This window comes from Numenius arquata, chromosome 19 (genome assembly GCF_964106895.1).
Source record: "Numenius arquata chromosome 19, bNumArq3.hap1.1, whole genome shotgun sequence".
Taxonomy (NCBI): Eukaryota; Metazoa; Chordata; class Aves; order Charadriiformes; family Scolopacidae; genus Numenius; species Numenius arquata.
In genome coordinates, this window is record NC_133594.1 from 5,617,681 (window position 1) to 5,643,472 (window position 25,792).

At 61.1% G+C, this 25,792-nt stretch overlaps 1 protein-coding gene across 4 annotated transcripts; it reads left to right on the top strand.

Moving 5' to 3' along the window:
* The first annotated feature begins 497 nt into the window (after window positions 1–497).
* SH2D3C (SH2 domain containing 3C) lies at window positions 498–25,770 on the top strand. 4 transcript variants are annotated; one of them, XM_074160984.1, is made up of 12 exons: window positions 498–537; window positions 2,612–3,278; window positions 7,944–7,983; window positions 18,687–18,815; window positions 19,083–19,531; window positions 21,397–21,521; window positions 21,899–22,476; window positions 22,712–22,827; window positions 23,003–23,174; window positions 23,912–24,023; window positions 24,707–24,913; window positions 25,053–25,770. In XM_074160984.1, the coding sequence occupies exons 1-12, from the start codon at window positions 498–500 to the stop codon at window positions 25,226–25,228; spliced, it is 2,811 nt and encodes a 936-aa protein (XP_074017085.1). In that variant the 3' UTR covers window positions 25,229–25,770. The 4 variants fall into 4 exon arrangements, with proteins under 4 accessions (XP_074017085.1, XP_074017086.1, XP_074017087.1 ...); XM_074160985.1 differs by lacking the exons at window positions 498–537; window positions 2,612–3,278 and adding an exon at window positions 4,353–4,469; XM_074160986.1 differs by lacking the exons at window positions 498–537; window positions 2,612–3,278; window positions 7,944–7,983 and adding an exon at window positions 12,311–12,503.
* The last annotated feature ends 22 nt before the right edge of the window (window positions 25,771–25,792 follow it).

Here is a 25,792-nt window from a genome sequence, read left to right on the forward strand (position 1 = left end):
CCAGTTGGTGGCAGTGATGCCATCTGGCTGTCACCCCACATGGGCTGAGCCCCACGTGTGCATGGCAGACCCTTGTCTGCAAGGCTGGCATCCTCCCCATAGGGCTGGCACCCTCCTCCATAGGGCTGGCACCTTCAGCCATAGGGCTAGCACCCTTGTGCAGGGCTAGGACCCTCCTCCATGGGGCTGGCACCCTATGAAGGGATTTTTTGGGTAACCACATCTCCCAGGCATCCCCAAACCAGGGCACCAGGGATGGCCCCTGAGCAGCCAGGTGGGTTCCAGCAGACACGGGGACAGCGAGGACCATGGGGACAGCGGGAGGGCGGGCAGGGACAGGAGAGGGGCCGGGAGCAGATGACAGCACTGGGGAGGAAACGCCGAGCGAGCGATGAGCGACGGCGAGGGGAGGGCAGGAAGGGAGGAGCGGGCAGGGAAGGGCTTCACGGTTATAAACTTGTCCCTCTCGGTCCCCGCGGCCTCTGACCGGCGCGGCCATGGCCGAGGGCCAGAAACGAGGGGGCTTCAAGAAGTTCAGTAAGTGGCCGCGGGATGGGGTGGGTGGGCGATGGGGTGCTCACCTGGCGGGGAGGGGGGATGTGTGAGAGTGAGTGTGAATGTGAGTGTGAGAGCGAGTGTGAGTGTGTGCTCACACACTCCCCGGGTCACCACCACCCAGGGATGTTCGGAGGCAAGATGGGCTCTGTTCTCGTCAGGAAGCTCGTTGGGGTGAGGGGCTTTGAGGGGTTCCACTCCCCAGGGCTGGGGGAGACGCTGGGTGCTGTTGGCTTGGGAGCTGGGTGCTGGGACTGGGACCAGTCTGCTGCAGCCCAGCCCTGCACTGGGTGCTGGGATGCACCCAGGGGGATGCACAACGGGGTTTGGGGGTCTTCGCTCCCCAAATCACATCCTTCAGGGCACACAGCTCAGGGTACAAGCTGGTGCCAGGGGTGTCTCAGCCAGGCCCCCCACCCCAGGATGCTCCCACAGCACAGGGATGGGGGTGACACGGAGGAGCTGGTGTGGGAGCCTGGGAGCGGATTCCTGCTGGCTGCTCTGGGAGGAAGTGCTGGGTACCCACCGGGAGCGAGCTCTGCTCTTTCTCACAGACCTTGAGTTGTCCTCAGAGCCCCGGGAGGCGGCTGCAGCGGCCTTCACCCCGCTTCCCAGCGCCGGGCTGCACGGGAGCCGGCCTTCGCTGCTGCTCTCTGCATTCCTGCCGCGATGCCGGCGCCGGAGGGGGGCCGTTCCCTCCGCTCCCCCGGGACCCCTCCACTGGCAAAACCCACAGCCCCATCCCAGCTGGGATTTTCCTTTGGAGAAAGGGAAGATAGGGAAAGTCCTCGGCGTTGCCTTTCCCAGCTGGCCAGCAGTGGAGGATGCTCAAACCCTGAGGGGATGTATAACCCAAAGCAGTTTTGCCTTTAACCATGTCCAGGCCATGAGGTTTCTGCCACGCAGAAAGGCTTTTGGGCTGCTGCAGCCCCTTTCATGGCCCTGTCTGGCTGCAGGGATGCCCTGTACATCCCATGGATGGTGGCAGGAGGTTGGGGGTCCAGCGGCTGAGCAGCCCCCGGACACTAGGTTCCTTGCACAGCACCATCACAGCCTGCAGCTTCCTGCCTCGGCAAACTCGCTGTGCCCGGAGGGGAAGAGGTTTTGCAGAGCCCCACGGTGGCATAAACATTGCAAAACCCCCGGAGGTACCCAGAGCACCAGGGCTCCGGCTGTGAAACTCTGCCCTGCAGAGTTGCGGCTACATCTTGCTTCACCCTGCGTGCTGCCGGCCTCGTACCGGCACCGGCACCGGCTCAGGCTTTCACCGCAGCGGCACACAGAGCCAAGCTGGGGCTGAGGTGTGAAATGCAAAGCTGCCCGCCGGAGTTATAAATATTTCTCCAGCAAACGCTTTGCTCTCGGTGCGCTTGCAGGTGGCAGCCGGGAGCTCAGGGAGGCTGCGAGGGGCTGAGCGCTCGGCCGAGGAAGTGGGGAAGTTATATCCTGCCCGCAGCCAGCGCTGCCGTGAGAGCACCGCTGGGCCCCCCATCGATGCTGGGTTCCTGCTCCACCATGCTGGCGAGGGACGTGCACACGTGGGCACCACACACGTGGCAGGGACCCCCATCTCCTGGGGGGGAGATGCGGTGTGTCCCATGCTTTCGTCCTGGGGAGGGCAGCGGGTACAGCCCATGGGGCTGCCCCGAGGCTACAGGGAGGGGCACAGCCACCAGCCCTGCCCAGAGTCCCCTGGGGGAAGGCGAGGTGGCAGGAAAAGTTTTGAAGTCTGCTCGTCAGAGCTGGGTGTTTCTTTCTCCACCCCTACAGCTGCAGTGGGGAAAGGCAGCTGCTAGATTTGCCGGGGCATGGGGGGATGCTTCCTCCCCGAGGGACCAGGACAGACCTCCCAGGGTCCCAACAGAGATGCCGTAAGCAGCATCACGTACACCCCAGGCCACAGGGATGTCATGCCAGGCTGGGACTGGGGATGCAGGGTGTAAGGGGGCTGACACCTGGCTGCACCACGGCACAGTGCCCACCCCAACCCAGGAGCCCCCACCATCACACCATGCTGGCGGTAACGCCACACTCATCTCTCCTCTTTCCTTGCCAGAGTTTTTCAAGTTCAAAGGCTTTGGGAGCCTGAGCAGCATCCCCCGCTCCTTCACCCTCCGGCGGGTGTCTGTGGCCCCCAGCTCTCCGGACAACCTGGGGCCAGGTCTCCCTCCTCCCCATGGCTTCCTGGAGGAGCCCTTCGATAGCACCCAGGATGATCTCAACACCATGCCCAAGAGCCCTGGCCCCTACGCCCGATCATCAGACATGTACAGCCACATGGGGACCATGCCCAGGATGAACCTGGGCAAAGCGGGGAAGAGCCTGGGCAAAGCCAAGAGTAGCCAGAGCTGCCGGGAGAAAGAGACCCCCAGCAACAAAACCCCCCAGACAGCCCCGCTCCCCGATCCCAAGTCCACCGAGACATTCAGCACCCCTGACCCTGGCACAGACCCACCCTCAGCTGCTGGCAAAGCAGAGCAGGAGGAAGAAGAGGCTCCCCGGGACACCCCAGGGGTAGCCATGGCCAGGATGGACCAGGAGCCTGTGGGGAACATCTCCTGCCCTGGGACAGAGGCACCGAGCTCCAGCCTGGCCCCAAACTCCAGCCCGGCCCCAAACTCCAGCCCGGCCCCAAGTCCTGACATGGCACCCGGAGCAGAGACTACAGATGGGGATCTGCCAAAAAAGGGGCAAAAGCATCCCGGCAAGAGCTCCCCAGACAGGTAAGGCCACATTGGGCTTGCTCTGCAATTTTCCAGGACCCACTTTCTGTCCCCCCAGGGCAACGGGAGGGTGCTGGGACACAGCGGGGTCCCTGTGGTGCCCCCCGTCGCTCACAGTGCCGGCGGGATGCACCTGGCCGGCGAGACAGCACGGCTGGAGCGGTCCATACCATGGCCAGGTCAGTGGCTCCATGGGAGCGAGGTTTCCTGTGGGATTTCTGCTCCCTCCTGCTTCCGGACTGGGTGGAAATATCTCGCAGCCCCGCTCAGCCCCGGCATCCCTTTGTCTTGCCGGCGGCTCCGTTCCAGCCCCGAGATGCGCTGCAGAGAGCTCAGACCTGCACTGTCCCGGCCCCCTCCACCTCTCACTCCCCTCTTCCTCACTCCCTCCATGCTTCTCCCCCTCCCCGAGCAGCGTTGCCTCTCTCAAGGCAGAGGAGCAAGCCCCAGCCCCATTTCCATCACCTGCCAGTAAACCCCCTGCTCCGGGCACAGACCCCTCCTCCATGCACAATTCCCCACTCTAGTCACAACACCCCCACCTCCAGGGGAATCTGGGGGCTCAGCCCCCAGATAAAGTTTGGCTTTTTTGGAGGGTTTTGACCTCAGAATCAACGAGAGGGATTTTTAACCCTCCCCTGCCCATCACCTGGGTGTCTGGGCGTGATGGGTCAAACATCCCCAGCATCCATGGGACTGGGGGCACAGACAGAGGCGCTGACCTCAAATTTCTCCCCAAAATGAGTTCCCATCGTGCCAACCCTTCCCTAGCCCAAACCCTCCTCTCCTATCACTCACTTCGCACCCCGGTGGTCCCCAACACCACTGTTCCCCTCACACCACCCTGGGGCCAGGGGCTCCTTGTCCCCTATGCTGGGCGTTCAGGAGGTCCGGGTGGCCCCCGGAGCGGGGTGAGGAGGAGGAGGAGGAATTCGTGCCGGCGGTGGGAGCCGGGCTGTGCCGGCCGCACATTCCTGCCGGCCGGGAAGGGAGGGCCGGAGGAGGGCTGGGACGGGAAGGAGGAGGGTCCGCCACCGCCTTACGCTCCCCAAAGTCCCAACGCTCAGAGCAGAGCAAGGCAGGAGAGCGCCCGGGAGAGCTTCTCCCCATCCCGGATCAAAGGCGCTCACCCAATCACCTAGGGGCGATGACAGCAGTGGGCAGGAGGTTCCACACTCTGGGACAGGGCAGGTAAGGGATCACAGCCCCCCCGGCCACCCCTCGCATCCCGGCACGGCGGAGGGGATGGGGAGGGAGAGGTTGGGAAGGGGCTTTGCTTGGGGCGGGCACAAAGCCTCAATGCGGATGATGCCGGAGCTGCTGCTCGGCCACCAAGGTCCCTGACCCGTGGCCGCTATTTGCTTATGGAAAGAGCGAGCGCATCGGCTGCGGCTGCCAAACCCGCAGTCAGACCCAGCGCCAGGACAGTCTCGGAGTCTGTGGCTGGCTTGAGGGGCTTGGGGGCTTTGGGGGGCTGACAGCTCTGCCACATCCTCCAGCGAGCGCAGAGCCCCAACGGTAGTGGAGGGTCCCCAAGGAGGGTGCACAGGGCTTGCCCGGACGCTCTGTCCCCCAGAAATGACTTAGGTCCCGGGCCAGCATGGCTGGGAGCCAAGTGGCAGAGGGATGTATGTGGGTCACCCAAGTGTCTTGCCTCTGGGGACTGCAGACTTGGGTCCCCAAAAATCTAGGGCCAAATGCTCATTTGCATCATCTGGGGCTGCCCTGATGATGGGCGTAGCCACACTGTTTGCCAGGAAAACCGAGGCACAAGAGTGATTGGGGAGGACTTGGCATTGGGGGCATTTCTGCCCCTCTGTGCCCTGCTCAGAGCCCCTGCCACGGCCCCCGGCTTGGGGAGCAGCCATTGCCAGAGCCATCCCCATGGCCGGGCCCTGCCGTGGGGCGGGCGGGCAGGCGGAAGCAGGACCGGGACAGTGGCGCGCCCCAGCCCTTCCTCCTGCGCAGGCACATCCCTGGGGATGGGGACAGTACGTTCCCTCCAGGCTGTGGCAGGTGACAGGGACGGCTGCCCAGCACGGGGCATGCCTTTGTAGAGGGACCAAAAGCGGCACGCGTGGGAGAGAATGAGCATCGTCTTGGGGTAGATTTTTTCTTGCCCCCACCGGAGCATCCCTGGTGAGGCCAGACCCCGAGGCAGGATGAGCTGAGGATGCTCATGCACAGGAGGGCTTTCCCAGGGATGCTCCCTGCAGGATCAGGCCCTTGATGGGGAAATTGCTCTGCCGTGGGGCAGGGAGCAGCACCCAGCCCATGGGGCTGCAGGGAGTGAGGCGGTGGCCGTGGCCGTGACTCTGGCAGGGACATGGTGACTAACGGGAGATGACCCGCAGGCAGGTCATTGAGCGGACGTGACTCGACTTCCCTCCGCGCGCGGCCGTGCGTGAGGCACGGGAAATGCTGCTTCCCGCAGAGTGCAGGCAGGGCGCAGGCAGGGCGCTGCCCACAGCTGCCGGCAGATCCATCTGGAAGCGCTGCCAGGTAACACCTCGAAGGAGGCAGCTCTGCAGCGGGGGAAACTGAGGCGCGAGGCACCCAAACATGGTTCCCCTGGGGCACAGCCTGCACCGGTGTCCAAAACCAAGCAGACCATGTGCTCCAAACCAGGGCTGGACCCACACAATCACCCCGGATGGCCCCCAGCAGCCAGCCTGGAGCTTAGCACATTTGGAAGTCACTGCTGTGCCTTCCCAAGCCCAAAAGCAGGAGCCACCCTGACAAAACCCCACTCCCTGGTGCCACCACGGTAGCATTGGGTCCCAGCGGCTCAGCCACAGCCGCGCTCCAAAGGCAGCCCTGGAATTTCTCCCAGGCGCTCGGCTGCCCCCAAAAATGCCGTTTCCTCCAGGAATGTGCAGAACCAGGGGGGCTGTGGCGCCCGGGCCCCCTCGGCCCCAGCTGCTACCCTTCCCCAGCGTGGGGGCCTCTCCTGCCTGGGCCCTCACAGTGTCTCCCAGCTGCTCCCATGCTCCCAATTTCCTGCCCGGAGGCCCCCCGTCCTCCTGCCGGTTTTTCTCACGGCTCTCACAGCACCAGGCAGCTCTCTGCAGCCGTGTGAAAGGCAAACAGGCTGGAGAGGCAGAGCCAGGGCGGGCAGGCAGCCCGCAGCTGCCCAGGGGAACCCGTGTCCCTCCCCCCTCCCAAATGCTCTTCTATTTTTTTTACCCCAAAGAAGTGTGGGCTTGATTTCCAGCCCCTTTTCCTCTTCTGAGCTGGACGGCGGGGGGGATGGTTTCAGCAGCGGGGGCTTGGGGAAGAGGAGCGGGGTTCGTTCGCTGTGGGGTCGGACGCCCTGGGTACACGCAGCTCCCAGGGGGTTCAGACCGATCCCCCGTAATGCCACCCGTAAATCTGGCAGCGCCCACCTCTGCCACCCCCTCTTGCCTTTGGGTGACTGATTTCTGAGCCACCAGGCACCGTCCCCAAACTGGAGGGATTCCACAGAGGAGGAGTGTGGCTCCCCAGGGATGCCACCGGTGTAGGTTTGTGTGCAGGACCCCCAGCAGCTGCCAGTACGAGGAGGGGGTCTGGCTGTGGCTGTAGGCACTAGGTGGAGTGAGGTGGCTCCTGGCAGGGAAGGGACATCCCGCGTCTGTGACGCCCTCGGATTTGGTTATTTCTTAGCCGCAGCTGCCTGTCCTTGTGCTGGCAGCCTGCCATGCCCGGGCTCTTGCTGTCACCCCCTGCTCAGGCAGGTGATCTCGGCAAGCAGCAGGATGTCCATGCTGAAGCTTGGCACTGGGGAGGCAACAGGTACTGGGTTCTGGTCAAAGAAGTCTGGATTTTTGTATTCTATTCTGAAAGGCAAGACCTCAGGGCAGCACATCCCAGCTCAGGCTGTTACAGCCTCTCTCCCTTTGAACTCTCTGTTGTTCCCATTGGACTCATCCATACAGATGCATACCTCAACCCACAAGAGCACAAAGAGCAGTAGCAGCGTTGCTACGTGCTCAGGAAGGAGTGGGGCCATCTGTGTCTCCCATTAAATAATGGCAAAGAAGCTGCCGGATCAGCTGCGTCTCAGGATTGTTGGGTTGGTTGTCAGTAGGGTTAAGAATGAACATGTCACCAAGGAGAACAGTAGTTTCTATTGCCTGTATGCTGGGAGGGCAAACCTTGCAGCCTCAGCCAGGATGTTGCAGTTCACGTGGCTTCAGTGGGTGTTTGATTTCTGCGGGGTCGCACGAGGCCACAGAGAAACAGTCAGAAACGCTTGTCTGGGCGGCGTGTCCCAACAGCTGCCTACTGGGAACGCAACTCTGCTGGGGAACAGGGCACAGGGCCCCCCACCTAGGCATGCACTCCCTGGCACTGTGACCTGCGGGGACCCCGGCCTGGCCACTGGGTCTCCCCGGCTCACACAGTCCCAAGCCGATTTGGGGTGAGATCCTCTAAAAAGGCCTCATTCTTCCCTGATCGCATTAGGGAGGCTAAGCCCTGCGCCGAGAGCGGGCACGGAATGGGCAGGAACAGTGCTGGGGCCCTGGGAACCTCTCCCAAAACCCTGGCCGTGCTCTCAGCCCCATGGCAAGGCACGGGATACAGACCCCCGCTCCCCCTGGCTGTGCCACCACCACCTTTGACCTGACTGTCACAACTTACTGCCCTTTGCTTATGTATTTTTATTTTTCCCCTTCCTTCTAGCCACCATGATGGCCTGGAGTCCGGCAGTGAATACGTGAAGGTAAGATGCTGATCGCAATCGCAGCCTGCCCCGGCTGCGTACCTGTGGTGGAGGGGGGACAGTTGCCCCGGGGCTGGCCAGGTCCTGCGCCAGTGGGTCCTGCATCCCCTGTCCCATCACCTCCTCCAGGCTCTCTCTTTGGCCCTGGAGGAAATTCCCTGCCAGAAACAGCGAGGCTGGGGGAGGCAGAGGAGGCACAAACCCTACGTGGTCCCCCTGTGCTGCTCTCACAGGAGTTGCCAGCGTTTCGTGCTCCCCATCACTTGCAAACACTGCAGATGCAGGGGCAGCCTACTCCCTCCGCCCCCACGTAAAGAAACGGAAGGGTTTGAGCCACTTTCGTGGCTGTCACATGAAAGTCGGTGTAAATCTCTCCAAATCTCTTGCTTATCCTCCAGCAAACTATTAACATTCCTGAGGACTCTTCATGTCTGGCCAGAAATTCATTAGCAAGGCGCCTGGCTCCAGAGGAGAGCAGGCCCTTCTGCAGGAGGTTGCTAGCACGATGGGAGCCGGGCAGGCGCAGAGGAACGGTGGCAGGGATGCTGTGTGGTTTGGGGATGGAGCTCTGAAAACCTGCCCGGGTGGTCGCTGCCACGCGATGGCCTTTGGGGAGCTTGTTTGAGAAGGGCTGGAGCCTTCTGAGTCCGGTTGCCCCATGGGGATATAATGCTGCTGGGCAGACGCGGTTGTTGAGAAGTGACTCAAGGAGCACAGCTTGGGTGGTGTAATTAGTACAAAGCCTTGAACCTTCATCTTTTGGACTTGAGGCTCTCAACGGTGGCTGTAGGCAGACACAGAAATGGCCCTGTGGTGGCACCCACCAGCAAGCTCAGGAGAGAGCTGGCTTGATCCTGAGCTCATCAGCTCCTCCTAACAGGGGTCACCACCCTCCAGGTCCAACCCTGGAGCTAACGAGGACACCATGTGCCAGGTCTGGCAATCAGCAGCCTCCATGCAGTGGGGCCGGATGTGGCATTTCAACCTGCAGCACATGGATCCCCCAAGTGGGATGTTCCTCCTCTCCTTTAACCTTATGGGACTGGTAGAGCAGGAGCTCACAGGGCTGGAAGTAGGACACATGCTGCAGTGATGAGGCTCCAATGGGAGCAATGAGGGTCCAACTGGACTTTGCAGGTAGAGCCCTGGTGTGGGGCACCTCGGGATGTGAAGGAAAGCTCCTGCTCATGCAGGTGAGTTCTGCGAGGGCAGGGAGGTGGATGGTTTGGGGTGTTTTCCCTTGCACTGCCAGTGTGTGCACCCAGAGACAGGCACATTTTGTGGCTTGTGAGTTAATAGACTTAAATAACACAGGTGTGGAGCAATGAGTATGGCTTTGCCTTTGGGATCAAGTTCTTTTTGGGGAGCCAGGAGAATTCCCTACTCTCCAGGCAGATCCCAGACCTGAGCTATCTGGCCTTTCTTTCTCACCCGTCCCTGTGGTCTGTGATTTATACACCACTTCCCTTCGGTCACAGAAAAAACTGATGGCTGCAGTGACAGCAGCTATTTTAGTCAAATAAGCAATTATCTGGAGTGTGAGTGACCGGGATGATGGGGACACTCCGGCTGATTGCAGGCGCCGTGCCTGGCTGGCAGCCTGTGTGGCTGCGGGGTGCTCAGCAGCCGGCACTGATTGCCCCCAGGGCCTGTGGGGTTCCGGGTAGGAAGGTGGCTGCCGTGCCTGTGATCCCTTGGGAGCAAGGGGGCATGGGGCTGGGACCCGCCACTGGAAAAGGTCCTCGCTTTGCGGCTGGGAGGGAAAGGAGCAGAGGGGAAACACCGCTGTAGAGGCGAGCAAAGACAGGAAGAAAAGAGCCGATGAACGAGGGTCAGGAGGAGGGAGAGGACGCGCTGCAAAGCCCTCGTGAGCAAAGGCTCAGGGGCAGGTCTGTGTCCAGATGTGCACCAAGGAACTGCCAAACATCAACCCTTGAACTTCAGCTCCAGGGCCAGCTCTCCCATCACCAAGCCTACCGTGATTAGAGGTGCAACCAGGAGCTAGGGGCGGGGGTCGGAAAGCCAGGATCAATAAGCACTTGGTAATTAACACGCTTTAATAATAGCCTAAGGGTTGGTGTTTCCAAGCTGCCTGGGGGATCCATATGCCCGGCTCCATTTGCTAACATCCCAGCCCGCCCGGCTTTGGCCCTCACGCAGGTGAAGGGGCTGTAGAACGGCGTCACCCTCAGGGAGAGCAGCAGCCAGTAACGCTGTTGTGTGTCCCCCCAAGAGCTCAGTCGGAGGTTTTCAGCTTCCCCTTGCGGAGGGGCAGCGTGGGCACGCCGAGAGCCTCTGAGGGAAGCGAGAGCCTCAGAGGGAAACCGCCGCGGGGGAGAAGCCTTGGCAGGAGGATGATTCACTGTCGGATCCTTTCGGATCGGCATCTCCCTGAGCGCTGCCATCTGGTCCGTCCCTCGGCCCTGTGCACGAGGAGAGGGGGAGAGCCCATGCTCCCCGTCTGTCCCGGTGGGGCTGCGGGCACCCATGGGACCTGTCAGGACCCACCGCCCCATCTCCCCCACCGCAGGCTGGGTGGTGCTCCCCTTCCTCAGCCCTGTCCTGCTGCAAACCCGTGCTGCTCCCTTGTCTCCTCTCTCCCCTGCAGAGCCAGGGGCAGAGCCAGGGCCCGGCCAGCGCCTCTGAGCTCTCTTTGTTCTGCACAGAGGAGCCGCGCTCGGGGGACCTGTATCTCATCAGCCCTGGCTGCTGCCTGGGGATGCGAGGGGCTCGTTTGAATTAATTAGCGGGGAGGCTGCCGGGTTCTGCATTGGTGGCAGCAGGAAGACCTCTCCGAGGTCACAGCATCCCCTTGGGCAGAGGCGCACCGGGAGGCATGGGGGTCTTTGGGCCAGGAGACACTTCGTGGATGGGAGCGGTAAAGCCCCCTGTGACCAAAGCATGGCCAAATCCAGGCCATGCCAGCGTGGGGCAGACCCAGAGGGAGCCCAGCTGGGCGCGGGCAGGGAGGTGGCGAGCCCACTGCCGGGTGCTGGGGGAGTCCCTGCCTGTCCCCGCGCACAGGGCAGGGCACTGGCGGTGGGTTCAGGTGGGGATTTGGGGGTTTTATTCAAGATTCAGGGCTGGAGCAACGCTTTGAGTCATCAGCACTGCCTCACGCATCCCATACGTGAAACCGTGGCCTTAATTAAACCGAAGCGGAGCCTTAATTAAACACAGCTCGGAGACGGTCTACGCAGGAAGCAGGCAGCCGGTTCCCCACTGCATGCGGCAGGCACTGGTGTCTCCCACCAGAAGGGTGTCACCGGGGTGGGGGTGAAGGAAGACAGGGTGAGTGAGAGGGGACAAGGCTGTCCCTGACCCGTGTGCGTCACTGGGGAGAGCAGGTGGATTGGGGATGGGGAGATAAGGGGGTGCTGGGTCCCCTCAAGGGTGCCTGATCCTCTCAGAGGAGCCCCTCAGGGCGCAGGCAGCTGGGGTACTGGTTCTTCTCAGAGGAGCTGGTTCTCCTCATGGCTGCCAGATCCCCTCAGGGTGCAGGCAGCTGGGGTTGCTGGTTCCCTTCAGGGGTGTCAGTTCCCCTCAGGGGTGCCGGGTCCCCTCAGAGGAGCTGGTTCTCCTCATGGGTGCCAGGTCCCCTCAGGACACAGGCTGCAGGGATGCTGGTTCCCCTCAGGGGTGCCACCTTCCCTCAGAGGAGCCAGTTCTCCTCATGGGTGCTGGTTCCTCTCAGGGTGCTGGCACCCAGGGTGCTGGTTCCCCTCAGAGGAGCCGGGTCCCCTCAGGGGTGCCAGCAGCCGGGGTGCCAGTTCCCCTCAGAGGAGCTGGTTCCCCCTCGTGGCTCCCGGGTCCCCTTATGGGTCCCAGTTCGCCTCAGGGTGCAGGCAGCCGGCGTGCTGGTTCCTCTCAGAGGGGGAGGTTCTCCTCAGGGGTGCCTGATCCCCTCAGGGCGCAAGCAGCCAGGGTGCCGGGTCCCCTCAGGGGTCCCCTCATGGGTGCCGGTTCCCCTCAGGGGTGCCGGGTCCCCTCAGGGCGCAAGCAGCCGGAGTGCCGGTTCCCCTCAGGGGTGCCGGTTCCCCTCACAGGTCCCCTCATGGGTGCCGGGTCCCCTCAGGGGTGCCGGGTCCCCTCAGGGTGCAGGCAGCCGGGATGCTGGTTCCTCTCAGAGGAGCAGGTTCTCCTCAGGGGTACCTGATCCCCTCAGGGCGCAAGCCGCCGGGGTGCCGGTTCCCCTCATGGGTCTCCGGGTCCCCAGCCGGGGGTGCCGGTTCTCCCGGGGTCCGCGGTGCCGCTGCGGGCGGGTGCGGGCGGCCCCGCGGGGCGGTCCGGGGCGGAGCTGCCGCGGCGGTGCCCGCCCCCCGCTGCCGACAAGGGATGAGGTAATCGGGGAAGCGGCTGAAATTGAAGCCCGGCGGCGGCGGCGGCGGTAGCGGCGGTGCAGCCCGGGCCGGGGCAGCCCCGGCCGGGCTCGCCGCGCCATGACGGAGCGGTGCAGCCTATGGAGCGCCCTGTCGGCGGCCGCCTGCTGCTTCTACCGCGGCTCCTTCATGCAGGTCCAGGTGAGCGGGGGCGGCGGGGGGTACTCGGGCTCCCTGAGCCCGCAGGCGTGGGGAAGGCGGCGGGGGTACGGCGGGAGGGGGAGCGCCGGGGGTACGGGCCGAATCCCGGGGTGCAGCGCTGGAGAAGCGGGTGCGAGGGGGCGGCCTCCCCCGGGAGCCCCGCTCCGCACCGAGCCGGCAGGGCCGGGTGCGGGCAGCGAGTGGGAGATGAGCCGAGCACCGGGTCGCGGGGCAGAGCTCAGCCCCCTCCACCCCCAAAGCCGCCCGATCTCCCCCCGACCAGCACTTTTGACAGGCAGCACAAGTCTTTAAAGAAAGCCCTCACCCGCAGCAGACCTCCTGAAGGGGAGTGTTTAGCATCCCCCCAAAAGATGGCATGTGCCGGGAGCATCACTGAGGACGGAAGAGAGAGCGAGCCCAGATGAACGCACAGCTCCTTGGCCCGGGTCTCCATGCGTGCGCTGCACGGGTCTGACTGGTGGGAGAAAGCTGGGATCCATCTGTCACCTGTCCTGTGGTGCTTCCAGCACCGCCACTGTCTGGGCACGAGTCTAGGTGTCCTATTTTTGGACTCTGGCATTTGCACAGAAGGGGCACAGCGCTAGGAATTGGTTCCCTCATTTACCGAGTTAGAGAGCAAAGGTGTTTAGGATTGCAAGAGCCAAGCAGGCTCTGGTCTGAAGCAAGAGCTGTAGCATACTGCAACTTAGAAGGGAGCCGGCAGCCAAGAGAGCTGGCAGTCTTTTTCAGTACTCCTGCTGAGTGAGGTAGGTGCTGAGCTTTAGAGATTATGCTGGGTAAGACAGAGCCCAGAAGCAGCATTTCAAGTCTTGTCATGATTGCGGCTGATCTCAGTGCAAAGCCAGGGATTTTGATTGCTAGTGGGGGTGAAGAGAGAACAGCAGAAAAGCTTCTCCTGCTTGTCCAAAGGCCACTGAGCAACACAGGGGGACATGCCCTAGTGCAGCAGCCCTTGGGCTGCTCTATCTCAGGGGGTGATGGTGTGGTTTCAACGAGCTGCTGCCAGAACAAGGGAGAGACAGGTAGGCATCTGGCTGTCACGCAGGGATGCAAGAGGGGATGGAGGGCACTCCATCCCAACCTCAGAAAGAGTTAAAAGTGAAGCACTAAGTGCTCACCTGGCTCCACCAGATCTTTCACCATCTATTTGTGTCCAAGTGTACCCAGCAAACACACACTGAAGTCCCCATGAATGACTGGAGCGCTTCCAGCTGACAGCCGCATCCCTGCTCACCGCCAATGGCAGTGCACCCAGCCTGGGAAGCACTGACATCATTTCTGGCCAATAGCAGCTCCGAAAAGGGATGCAGCAGCAGCCGCTGCTGCCGTCTTGGAGTGAGATAAGTAATATATAGATGGATGGAAATGTGTATATACACACACCCCATCACTGCACTGGAGACCTGCTCCCCCAGGGCAGCGGTAGCAGTGCACTCCACCACCCCACCACACAACCTGGGGCACTTTTCCCACCTTAGAGCACCCAGATGTTCCCAGCCATCAACCCCAGCTGCACCCCACCCCTGCCAGCCAGACGTAATTGCTCCAGAGCTGCCACAAAGGAGTACAGACAAGGGGAGAAGAGACCCTGTGGGTAGGCAGGACCAGTCCTAGGAAGGGCTTTGATTGCCAGGACAAAGCTCTTGAGTCAAGGTCTGCCTTCAGTGGGGACTAATGGAGATGTGGCATACCCAAGAGATGCCTTCAGTCACCCGTGGGGCACACAGATGGGCTGGTGTCTTCTCAGAGGCCATTTAGATGCCCAGAGGCATTGCAAGAGAGGACAGAGGAACAAATGATTGCTTTTCCATATGTGTATCAAGATCAGCAGGATGGAATGGCTCACCAGCAGGGCATGCAGACTAACAAGCCCATAACAATTTGAGGGTTGTTTGTGGTGGGATTTTCTTGTTGTGGTCATGCAGGAGGCACTAATCGTTCTTGTGTGGTACCTGGCATCTGGACTGGTGAGCGCAGCAGTCCTGCACTGGGCAGGGCATGCAAACCAGTTCTTGGGTTTGCCATGATGCTGGCTGTCTCTCAGCAAGGATGTTTGATGTGAAATACTTCACTGAAGCAGCCCACTGCCAGGCATGGAGGAAGCTGGGAAGACCCTTCATGCAATTCTGGGGCTTTCCCCATACACCTGCTCCCAATGGCTTTGGACTCCATTTCCTCCCAGTTCTGCTTCCCAGGCCCTGCAGCTGCTCCAGCAGCCAGAGCAGGGGTGGAAAACTCCAGAAGGGGCTGGTATTTCCCTAGCGAGGGTCCCAGCACAGGGCAGGCGGGAGGGAGAGCAGATGTGCTGGGTGCCCCGAGGTTAGTCAGATGTTATCGGCAGGGGAGTGGGGTGGGGTGCGAGTACACCTTGCTCTCCAAGCTGACTTCATCCTCAGCTGCGACTCCTCCAGATCTGGGAGGGGAGAGCAGGAAAGCAGACTGCAAATCACTCCTGTTTCATAAGACTACCTTTGCAAGGAGAGAAAGCCAAACACCAGCCTTTGAAGCTCTCCTTACACCAGGCAGAGCAACAGCCATGGTTTTACAGGTGCCACAAGCTGTCAGCACCCTCCATCCCCCCCACTCCATTGCCCTTCCACTGGCAGTTCCAGTCCTTGCCTCTCAGCTGGGACTGGAGGTGCTTCCTCCCCCAAAAAGCAGCAGGGAGAGTCAGGGAAGAGGTCAGGGATAGAGGGCCCCGGGAATTGTCTCTATGTGGGGTGTCCCCATTGCAGGGCAGCACCAGAGGATTCCCCAGCCCCAGGACTGTGAAACAGCCCATCAGGGTGCTGAACGTGACGGAGGAGCTTTCTCCTTTCTCCAGCCAAGCCAGCTTGGCTGCTGGTTGGGATTCCTCAAGCAGAGCTTGGCATCGTCTCTGGCAGCTCCTGAGCTGGTTTGTCTGGTGCGGCTGGTTCGGAGAACCGCTCTAATCCCCGTTTCTTCCCGCTCAGCTGGAAGAGGCCTTGGGGCTCTCCGTGTAGGAGGCCAGCACTTGAGCTAGGTGCTAGTGGAAGTCCAGGCTTTTTTCCCCGCACCCAACCCACCAGCGTGCAAGACCTCACATCGGGCCACACATCTTTTGATGTCCTCTTGGCGCAGCCGAGAGTGCCAAGCGGTGCCCTTTTCAGCGCGGCGCTCAGACATCCGCTTACACGCTCCTGACAGCGCTCGGCTGGCCTGTGCCGCCTTGCCATGCCGTGCCTTGCCAGCCCCCGCGCCTCGGCGCCCGGCCAGCTGGCAGCCTGCGAGCCGGCCTCCTCCGAGACATGCCACCGAGCGGAGCAGAGGAAAGACGATCGCTGCTGGAGGGCTTGGGGACCAGGGGAAGCATGTCCCTCCATAGCATGTGGGTCACCTGCACGATAGCTTGGGGCAAGCCCAGCTTACCACACGGAGAGGGGAGCAGCCGGGTGATTTTGGCAGCAACTAGTGCGTGTTGGGAGAGTGTGAGAGACTCGCAATCGAGGACCAGTCCCCAGAGTCACATCACACCAAGGAAAAGGGCTCGCCGTGATCAGTCTCCAGCTACCATAGCCACAGTGTCACCCCAAGCAGTGTGCCTTTTGGTGGCCATGCAAATCAGAGGGGATCTCATTGCCCAGCCGAGGAGCTGAAGGGACAGCATCTTCCACATGGCTGGAGAAGGTGGCTCATGGCACCCTCTGCTCACAACTGGCCTCCCTCTCCCATCCGCAAGATGCAAAACCTCCCTCGCCTCTCCCAGACCTCCTGTTCTCTCCCGCTTGCTTAGCACCTGGCTCCTGGCGTGGATGCCAGCCGGCTGCTGCCCAAATCCGGGCTTGGAGACGCCGGGCACTGCTCAGCTGGGTTTGTGTTTGTTATCCCGCGCATTTGCATGGGGAGGATTTGGGGGAAAACCCAGCTGTACAGCGCTGAGCAGAACAGGCACTAATCCCCGCTCCGGGGGTGGCGGGGGATGCCAGCTCCAAACTGCTCTGGGCTCAGCTGTAATGGCTTTAGCCTGCACAGATGGGAGAGGCTCCCAGGGGGTCCCCTCCCTGCCCCAGCGTTTGGGGTGAGCCATGCCGCAGGGAGGGTGTCACAGCCAGGGGTCCTCCATCACTGCTCGGCCAAGCCAGGTCTGCTCAGTGGCAGTGGATGGGTTGTCATGGAAACGGCATCTGCTCGGCCTCGGCCCCCCGGGAGGCAGCCGGACCTCAGCAGCATCCACCGGCTACCATTTATTTTTAATAGGGTTCAGCAACGCCGGGTGGCTTTGTCTCCAACAAGGGCCCCAGAGCAGCAGTGAGCGCTCGGCTCCCCATGACCCTTGACCAGGAGGGGACAACCCAAGTGTCTCCTGGTTCAGGTTCCCGCAGCTCCAGCGAGCGGGACCCTCTCGTGGGGAGGATAAACACGGTCAGATGAGCAAGTCTGAGTTCAGTCTGCGCTGTTTTCACAGGCTGCTTCCACTGTTCCAGCACCTTTTGACTCGATAGAAGTTGGGAAGGGAGGACCAGGGGCAGGTCTAGGCTGGTGAGGGCAAGCCCTGGAGAGCATGGTCCATCACACAAGCCCTTCGCAGCCTCCTTCCCCCTCCCCAGGCTGGAGCAGGGTCCCTAGGACAGTATTGCTCCCTGGCATGGCTGATGAATACAGCTACCATGAGAGATGGAGCATCTCCCCTGGGGAAGGGGGGAACTTTGGTCAGGCTCCTCCTGAGAGACTTGGTGGGGTCCCAGGAGCACCCCAAGAGCAGCGGGCGCAAGGCAGGAGAGCAGCACAGTGTTCTATGCTTTTCCCTGCTCGAAACTGCTAGAGGAGCAGAGGGAATCAATACAGGATGAAGAGGATTAGGTGCTGGGCCAAGGGGTCAGCTCCAAAGCAGGTCCCCGGTATATTGGCATGGAGCTGCAGCCCCCAATCCTCTGGGGAACCAGCTGAGTTCCCCATGGAACTCAAGGGCAAGGGCAGCCATGAGTGCCAGCCTGCTCCGCTGGCAGTGCCAGAGCAGTGTCAGCAGGGTTTCAAGCCTGTGCCTGTCCTCCGAGACGCCAGGAGCATCCCGCCCTGACAAGCGCCAAGGAGCTGGGCCAGCCTACAGGGCCTCCTCACGCTGGCACTGCCACCAGAGGTGGAGCCAGGCCACCAAGCCACCCTCACTCATGGGAGCTGTGGAACAGGACACCCTGGTAGCCCCATCCAAGCTCCCTGGTCCATGGCAGTGGCACATACATCCCTCTTGCAGGGCAGCACACATCTGGAATGTGGGGGGAGCCCAGGAGTCCTGGCTCCCATGCCCTGCTCCACCACACAGCGCTGCCAAGGCACTGGTGTTGGCACCACAGCAAGACTCATCTCAAAGCTGCCATACCGACCAGGGGAACCAGCCTCGCGTGCGGAGCGTGCAGGAACCCTGAGCTTGCACTTGCCTCCCTAAATAAGCACTGGCTCCACCGTGCTGGCAGCTCAGCATCCTCGGTTGCCCTCTGGGAATGTTGGCCAAGCGGCAGGCAGGGAGCACGGCTGGCTCCAGCCAATGGAGACATGACACCATCCCTTATCTCTCCAGGGGGAAGGGAGGGGGCAAATTGCATCCTCCAGGCTCAGGTGCACCAGTGCTGGTAAAAGCTAATTTCGATGCAGAAGGTTCCCTTTACATTTGTCATTACTATTCATGCCACCATCCGGCTAAACGCAATGAGTTAACCCTTTGGAGGAGGGACTGCAGTGGATGTTTCAAGGAGGAGGAATAATGCAGGTTTCCTCCTGGAAGAGTGATTCCCATGGTGTTTCAGCCCTGGAGATGTTTGAGAGGGAGCTGGGGCAGGTTTTCTCATGCCCAACCACACTCGGCTCTGAGCTGGGGCCGAGGGGCAGCACACCGGGAACAGGGTAGTCAGGCATGGTGGGGACATGCCACCAGGAGACCCTCCAAGTGCTCCTGGTGGCAGGACGTGACCATCAACAGGCACCTTACCCCACCAGCATCCTTTGCCACAAGCAGCGATCCTTACACACAGCTCTGAGTTACCTGTCCTGCTGGGGACCGGTCTGCTCCTGACAGGTGGCATTAGCAGTGCCCCACACCATAGAGGTCCCACAGTCTTCACATGGGGACCCTGCCAACCCATCCCAGGGTGAGCCCTGCCCTCCCCAGGCCCTGCACCAGCTGACGCTCTCTCCTCCCCTGTACAGTTCTCCAAGGAGAAATACATCCTCGACTCATCACCGGAGAAGCTTCACAAGGAGCTGGAAGAGGAGCTGAAGCTGAGCAGCACTGATCTCCGCAGCCACGCTTGGTACCACGGCCGCATCCCCCGGGAGGTGAGGAGGGGAAAGTGGGTGGCTCTGGGCCCCCTTTGCTTGGGGAGAGCACTCTGAGGCCACACAGAGCCACCAGCCCGCTGGGAAGCCGCTGGGCAAGGGCTTCATTAGCACTGAGCTACCTGGTTTCGCCACGGGAAATGCTCTCCTGCAGCCTAGAGCCAGGGGCAAGGGGGAGCAAGCCAATGCCCCATATAACTCCCCAGCAGAGCACCCACCCGTGCCCACGCTCCATCCAGCCTGAGCCACTGCCCTGTCCCCTGCCAGGTGTCAGAGAGCCTCGTGCAGAGGAACGGTGACTTCCTCATCCGTGACTCGCTCACCAGCCTGGGTGATTATGTGCTGACGTGCCGCTGGCGCAACGAGCCCCTCCACTTCAAGATCAACAAGGTGACGGTCAAGTCCAGCGAGGGCCATACCCGCGTCCAGTACCTCTTCGAGCAGGAGAGCTTTGACAATGTGCCCGCCCTCGTCCGCTTCTATGTGGGCAACCGCAAGGCCATCTCTGAGCAGAGCGGAGCCATTGTCTACTGCCCCATCAACCGCACCTTTCCCCTGCGCTACCTGGAAGCCAGTTATGGGCTGGCCAACGGCAAGCATGGGGGACCCCACAGCCCCTCCAGCCAGAAAGGGGGGCACATCAAGAGGAGGAGCATCACCATGACAGATGGCCTGACAGCAGACAAGATCACTAGGGCTGAGGGTTGCCCAACCAGGTGAGCGCACGGTCTCATCCCAGGTCAGCTGGGCAGAGGACCAGTCCCAGGAAAGAGGCAGGGCTGTTTTTCCTCCTCTTTTGTCCCAAAATTGCTGATCCTTGCCTCAGTGCCCTGCCTCTTAGCAGCATTTGGTCCCTCTTCCCTGGGTGCAGGGCAGGGGTTTGGGGATGGGAACTGTCCCTGCTCAGGTGTGGAGAGAGGCTAGCAAAGATATGGGGGGAGGAACCGGTACCCAGCTGGAACTGGGGTTTTCTCTCAGGCCAGCTGCCAGCCATGCTGAGCTGCCACAGCAGACACCCAGTGAGCAGACATGACTTTAGCATCACAGGCCAGAAGCCAGAGAGTGTTTTACAATCACCCATTCCAGGATTACCAGCGTGTCAGGGCTTGTCAGAGTCAGGGAGCCAAGCTTTCCCAGGCAGATGCAAAGGAAGAGCCAGTCCCAGCCACCAAGAAGGCATTTGTTTGTTTGTTTTTGAAGGGCCCTTTTACTTTTAGAGCTCTTTCTGTTCAGCTGGAGCATTTGCAAGGAGTTACCAAGCAAAGCTGAAAGCCTGATGGGCAGGAGACCACCGATGGAGCTATGCTGATAGGGGTCTGCACAGCCCCCAGATCACAGCCTCCACATGGCTGATCTGCTCACATTAACCTTGGAGCAGTCGGGCTCCTCTAGAGGTGGAGAAGGAAGTTTCCTTTGCGTGGCTTGCTTTCAGGAGCCCTGGGCTGCCCAGAGGCCAGCAGGGAAGGCTGAGCCACACATAAATCCTCACATGCAGCAGCCAAGGGGGGACCCATCTACTCCTGCCTCCCCAGCAGGACACAGCGTGTCCCGCAGCCTGTCACTGAACCAAACCGCTTTCTCACCACCCTGACCTTCTCAGCCCAAGGGCAGGGTGAAAACACACCAGCAGAAAACAGGCAACCAACTGTTATGGCAGGGAAAAGGAAAACACTCAGGCTTCCAGGAGAGCATATGTGTTTCCAGAAGAAGAGCCCAGATCCATCAAGTCTTTCCTCACCACTCACATTTTCCCCAAACCCCTTATCACTGCCACTGCTCTCCCATCCTCCTCCTCCCTCCACAGAGGCACAGCGCTCAAGACCGAACACATCGCAGCAGCCCAGCCCTCACCCATGGCAGGGAGGGCAGTGAATTACCTGTATACCTCCTTACAGCCCTCCCTATGCTCAGGGCCCCTCCAGACACAGCAGCTTTTGTAGCACCATTGACACACAGTGTTTGCATCAGGCCACAACTGCTGCCCCACCAGCCCAAGACCTCCTTGCTTGCTATACAGCTCCTTGAGCACACACACTGCAGCTCACCAACCCAGGCACCTCACAGCCTCCATCAGGCGTCTGCTGGGCTCCGAGTCCAGCTTCCAGGCACTTTCCACCTCTCCTGAGCTTTGGGTCAGGCCAACAGCTCACCTAACCCTCCTGACACAGCTTGCCTAACCAGCCTCGCAGCACAACCCTAGAAGACTACCCTCCACGACTTCTTTGACAGAGCCAATTCCCCACAGCACCCTGGACCCGACCCGAGCCGAGCCATCCCATCCCATCATACCTTGGCATCAGGGCATCCCTTTCCCCTGCTCCATATGACCAAACTCCCTAGAGGGGGGGCTGTCTCTGCTTTATATAGGTACTGACCCCTTCTGCTCCCAGCTGCCTGCAGGGACTGCCTGCTCATTGCTCCAGCTGAGCTTGTTATGGGTTCAGCTCATTATGGGTGGTTGTGGAAGGAGGTGATGACTTGAGGGGAGGTGGTGGGGCAGCAAACCCTCATCCCAGCCCCTCTGCCTTTGCCCAGGCCCTGTTTGCAGGGACTAATTTTCTCCATCTCCCCCCATCCCCAGTGTATCCCTGCCCCATCACAGAGACATCATTCGCAACTGTGCCGTCAGCGTGGACCAGATCCAAGACCTGCACTCCCCGATGTCCCCCATCTCCGAGAACCCAGCGTCGCCCGCCTATAGCACAGGTAGGCATCGCTCCTCCATCCCACTGGGGACAGTAGGGACGTGGATCAGGCTGGGCTTGGCACGGGTGTGACACAGGGACCTGGGGAGGGGGACAGAGCCGGCTGTAAAGACAAGCCCCTGTGTCACTGCTTGCTGGAGAAACCCCATCCAGGTCTTTGCATGGCAAAGAAAACTGTCCTGACGGAGGGCCTGAGCTGAGGATGGGACCTCAGCCTGTCCTCAGACATGTTGTCATGCAGCTGTCCTGGGACTGCTGAGTCCATTCGGGCAGCAGAGCTTTCCGTGAGCTCCACATCCCTGGGCTGCTGTATCCGTGGCCCCTATGCATGTGTCTGTCTCCAGGCTCTGATAACAGCATCTCCTCTGCTCCCTACAGTCACACGGCTAAAGCCGCACGCCTGCCAAGCGGCCGGCATTGCCCCGGCCTCTCCAGTCATAAGAAGGTCCAGCGAGCCCCAGCTGTGCCCGGGGAACAACAGCAAACCTCTGCCAGACCCTGCCCACAGCACCCACTCGACTCCCTGCCACGGGTACGCCCGCGCCTCCCCTTCTCCCTCCGTGAACAGCTACAGCGACCCGGACACGGGGCATTACTGCCAGCTCCACCCCACCTCACCCATCAGCAGAGACCGACCAGCTCATGACACCAAGCAACTGCCAACAAAGAGCTACGTGGAGAGGCTAAAGGTGGAGGAAGGGCAGAGAGGGACTGTGGAGAACAGCTCCAGGGAAGCAGAGGCAGGGCAGAGGCTGAAAGGAGAGCTGGACTTTGTGGCCTTTGTGCCCCCCACCATGGAGACAACCTCCTCCTTCAATCCCGTGGCCTTCCAGTCCTTGCTTATTCCCCTGGAGAACAAACCCCTGGAGATGGCCGTGCTCAAGAAGGTCAAAGAGCTGCTGGCAGAGGTGGACGTGAAGACGCTGGCCAAACACATCACCAAAGTGGACTGCCTGGTACGACCGGGGCCAGGCGGGAGGGACAGGCACCTCTGCCCTCCCATCGCCCTGGGTTGGCAGGGGATCGGAGCACCCCCAAGTATTGGGACACCCCTGAGCATCCCTGCTGGGCCCTGCCATGATGTATCAGCTGGGGCAACCAGAGGGTGGGCTGGGGCAAGAGGCTGTAGAAGGACACTTCAGCCTCTCCTCAATTAACAAAGGTTTAATCAGCTCTCACCTTTCTTGCCAGGTCGCCCGGATATTGGGTGTGACGGCGGAGATGCAGCGGCTCATGGGAGTGAGCTCTGGCATGGAGCTGCTCACCCTGCCCCACGGCCACCAGCTCCGCCTCGACCTGCTGGAACGGTACGGCATCCCCCGGCCGAGGCGAGCCCACCGGGCTGCCCCACACAGCCTGGCTCCCCTGGGGTGTCCCCAGCTTGGCACAGGAGGGTGCAATGCACCTCCTGGGGTGGAGGAGCCCCAGGAACAACCCCAGCCTCCCTGGGCTGACCCCGCTCTGTGTCTTGCCCCACGGCAGGTTCCACACCATGTCCATCATGATCGCTGTGGACATCCTGGGCTGCACGGGCAGCACGGAGGAGCGGGCGGCCCTGCTCCACAAAACCATCCAGCTGGCCGCCGAGCTGAAGAGCACCATGGGGAACATGTTCAGTTTTGCGGCTGTGATGAACGCTCTGGAAATGACACAGGTACAGGGACGCTCCCTTCATCATTGTGGCTTGGACTCAGTCCCCTCACCCAAAACACATCCTTCTCCCTGTGTCCTGTGGCCTCCGACACCCGTTGGAGTGGGAGAGGGGGGAAAATGCCCAGGGTAGGAGGCATGGGGCCACATCCGCTGGGATGTAAGCAGGGAAGGGGAAGAGCCGTCCCCTCTGCAGAGCAGACAGCCCAGTCCTGCCGGGATCTGATTGTTTTTCGGTGGTTGGGCTTTTTGTTTTGTGCTGGGCTGTGTTCCTGGGAGGAAATGAATCTGCCCTCCGGTACAATACAAATCAGTCTCAAGGCTGTGGCAGCAGCGTCTCCGGGCCACACTGCTCCCTTTGGAAGATGAAAGGAGATTAAAATTCAATTTTAAACCGAGCCCAGCTGGGAAGTCTTGCTTCCTGCCTGCACAAAGGAGGCTGAATGGCTGCCCCCTCCCTGTGTCTCATCTTCAAGGACACTGCAACGCGGGGAAGCTGCTGTCCTGGGGCACAGGGAGGGGGGAGAAATCCTGAACCCAGCCTCGGTGCCAGGGATGTGCTGTCTCTGGCCACGAGCGCTGGTGGAGAGGCTGGTTTGGGGACCAGCAGACGCTGCTGTGTGCAAGGCGGCGGGCCATGGCTCCAGGGCCAGGCTGTGCCCTCCTGGGACCACCTTATGAACTCAGTGCCCCGGGGCTGCGCTGCCCCCAGCACCCTCCATCCGTCCCATCTGCTTTCAGATCGCCCGGTTGGAGCAGACCTGGATGGTGCTGCGGCAGCGGCACACAGAGGGCGCGATCCTCTACGAGAAGAAGCTCAAGCCATTCCTGAAGAGCCTGAACGAAGGGAAAGGTAACAGGAACAACTCCCCTTCTCTCACCTGCCTGCTCCTTCCCATTTCATCTGGGCACAGCCTGGCTGGAGGGGGATGCGTTTGAGAGCTCTGACCCTCTCCCAGTGGGAAGCAGTGCCAGACGCTTCCCCTCTGGCTGCTGAACTGCCCCAGCACCCGGCAGGGCCCGTTTGGCCTCGGCTGCCCATTCCTTCCTGAGGAAGCATTTCATAACTAAATAAAGCCAGCAGCTGGGCACAGACACAACTCGGCCAAGCCAAACCCTCGTGCTCACATATGGCGGTGTGTGCCAAGCTGAGGGGACAGGGCGGCGAGTCCAGGAAGATGAAAAGCCATGTCTGTCCAACACCCAGTGCTCCGGGCTCTGCAAACCTGCTCTCCATCGCAGCCCCGGGAAACACGGACGCAGCCAGAGCAGGGACAGCAGCGTTCCCCTCCCAGCACAACCAAGGAGCCCAGCTGGGAGGAGCTGGTGTTAAAGAAGGCAATGGCCCCAGGCACAGCCATTGCAGAGCCACAGACGCTGCTGTGCTACAGCTGAGCCTTAAACCCTCTCCCAGTAGCGTGGTGGCAGCCCGGCTTTGTGGGGCTGTGTGCCCACAGGAGCACTCTGTGGAGCTGGGGCAGATGGGGGAGGAGGACACAAGGCCACACAGTGTCCTCAGGATGCTTCTCTCCACAGAAGGGCCGCCGCTGACCAACACCACCTTTCCTCACATCATGCCCCTCGTGACCCTCCTGGAGCGGGACGAGGCTCTCACGGACAGCCCCGAGCCCTGGGAGACCACCGACAATGGCGTGGAGGTGGTCATGGCCCACCTGGAGGCGGCACGGATGGTGGCCCACCACGGCGGGCTCTACCACACCAACGCTGAAGTGAAGCTGCAGGGTAAGTGATGGGGACAGCAGAGCCCCTTTCCCTCTGCTACATTCCCAGTGTGCAGCTCCAGCCCAGCAGCAGCTGGAGCATCCCAGGGGAGCAGGGTTCCCCCACCCCATCCCGGGGAACTGACTCTCCCTCCCTGCAGGTTTCCAGGCCAGAGCGGAGCTGCTGGAGGTCTTCAGCACTGAGTTCCAGCTGCGGCTGCTCTGGGGCAGCCGTGGGGCTGAGAGCAGCCAGGCTGAGCGCTACGAGAAGTTCGACAAGGTCCTCACCGCCCTGTCCCACAAGCTGGAGCCAGCGGTGCGCTTCAGCGAGCTGTAACACACATCCCCCGGGCGCTGGGAGACCCCCCAGCTCCCAGCCTGCCCCCCCCCTGGCAGCTGTGGGGCGAGGGATGGGGCCAGGCACCCAGCACCAGGAGAAGAGATGGCCCAGAAAGGCACTAGGGCAAGGAACAGCAATTTTGGCTCAAAGAGGAGGAAAAACAGCCACCTCCCATCTACCATGCACCTCCTTGGGAAACAACAGGCCAGGGGGTCCACACTGCTGCCCCAAGGGACAGGGACAGTGTCCGGGGAGGCCAGTGCCAGCGTGCCACCATCCAGCCCTGCCAAGGTCCATGACTACACGGTGCCCCTCACCTCACCCTTCGGTTTCGTTCCTTTCCCGTCTCTGTCTTGCCCGCGGCCTCTGGATCCCACTTGTAAATACGTTTTCACAATCACTTCTCGATGTACAGACTTGTGAAGGACGGTTCTTGTTGTAAATAATTAGGCTCATTCGTTTCGTCTTGTAAATACGTGTACATATCTCATGGGTTTGGTTCTTACATACAATAAACTTTTATGCTGTTCCTCAAGGGGATCCCCCTCTCCCCTGGGTGTC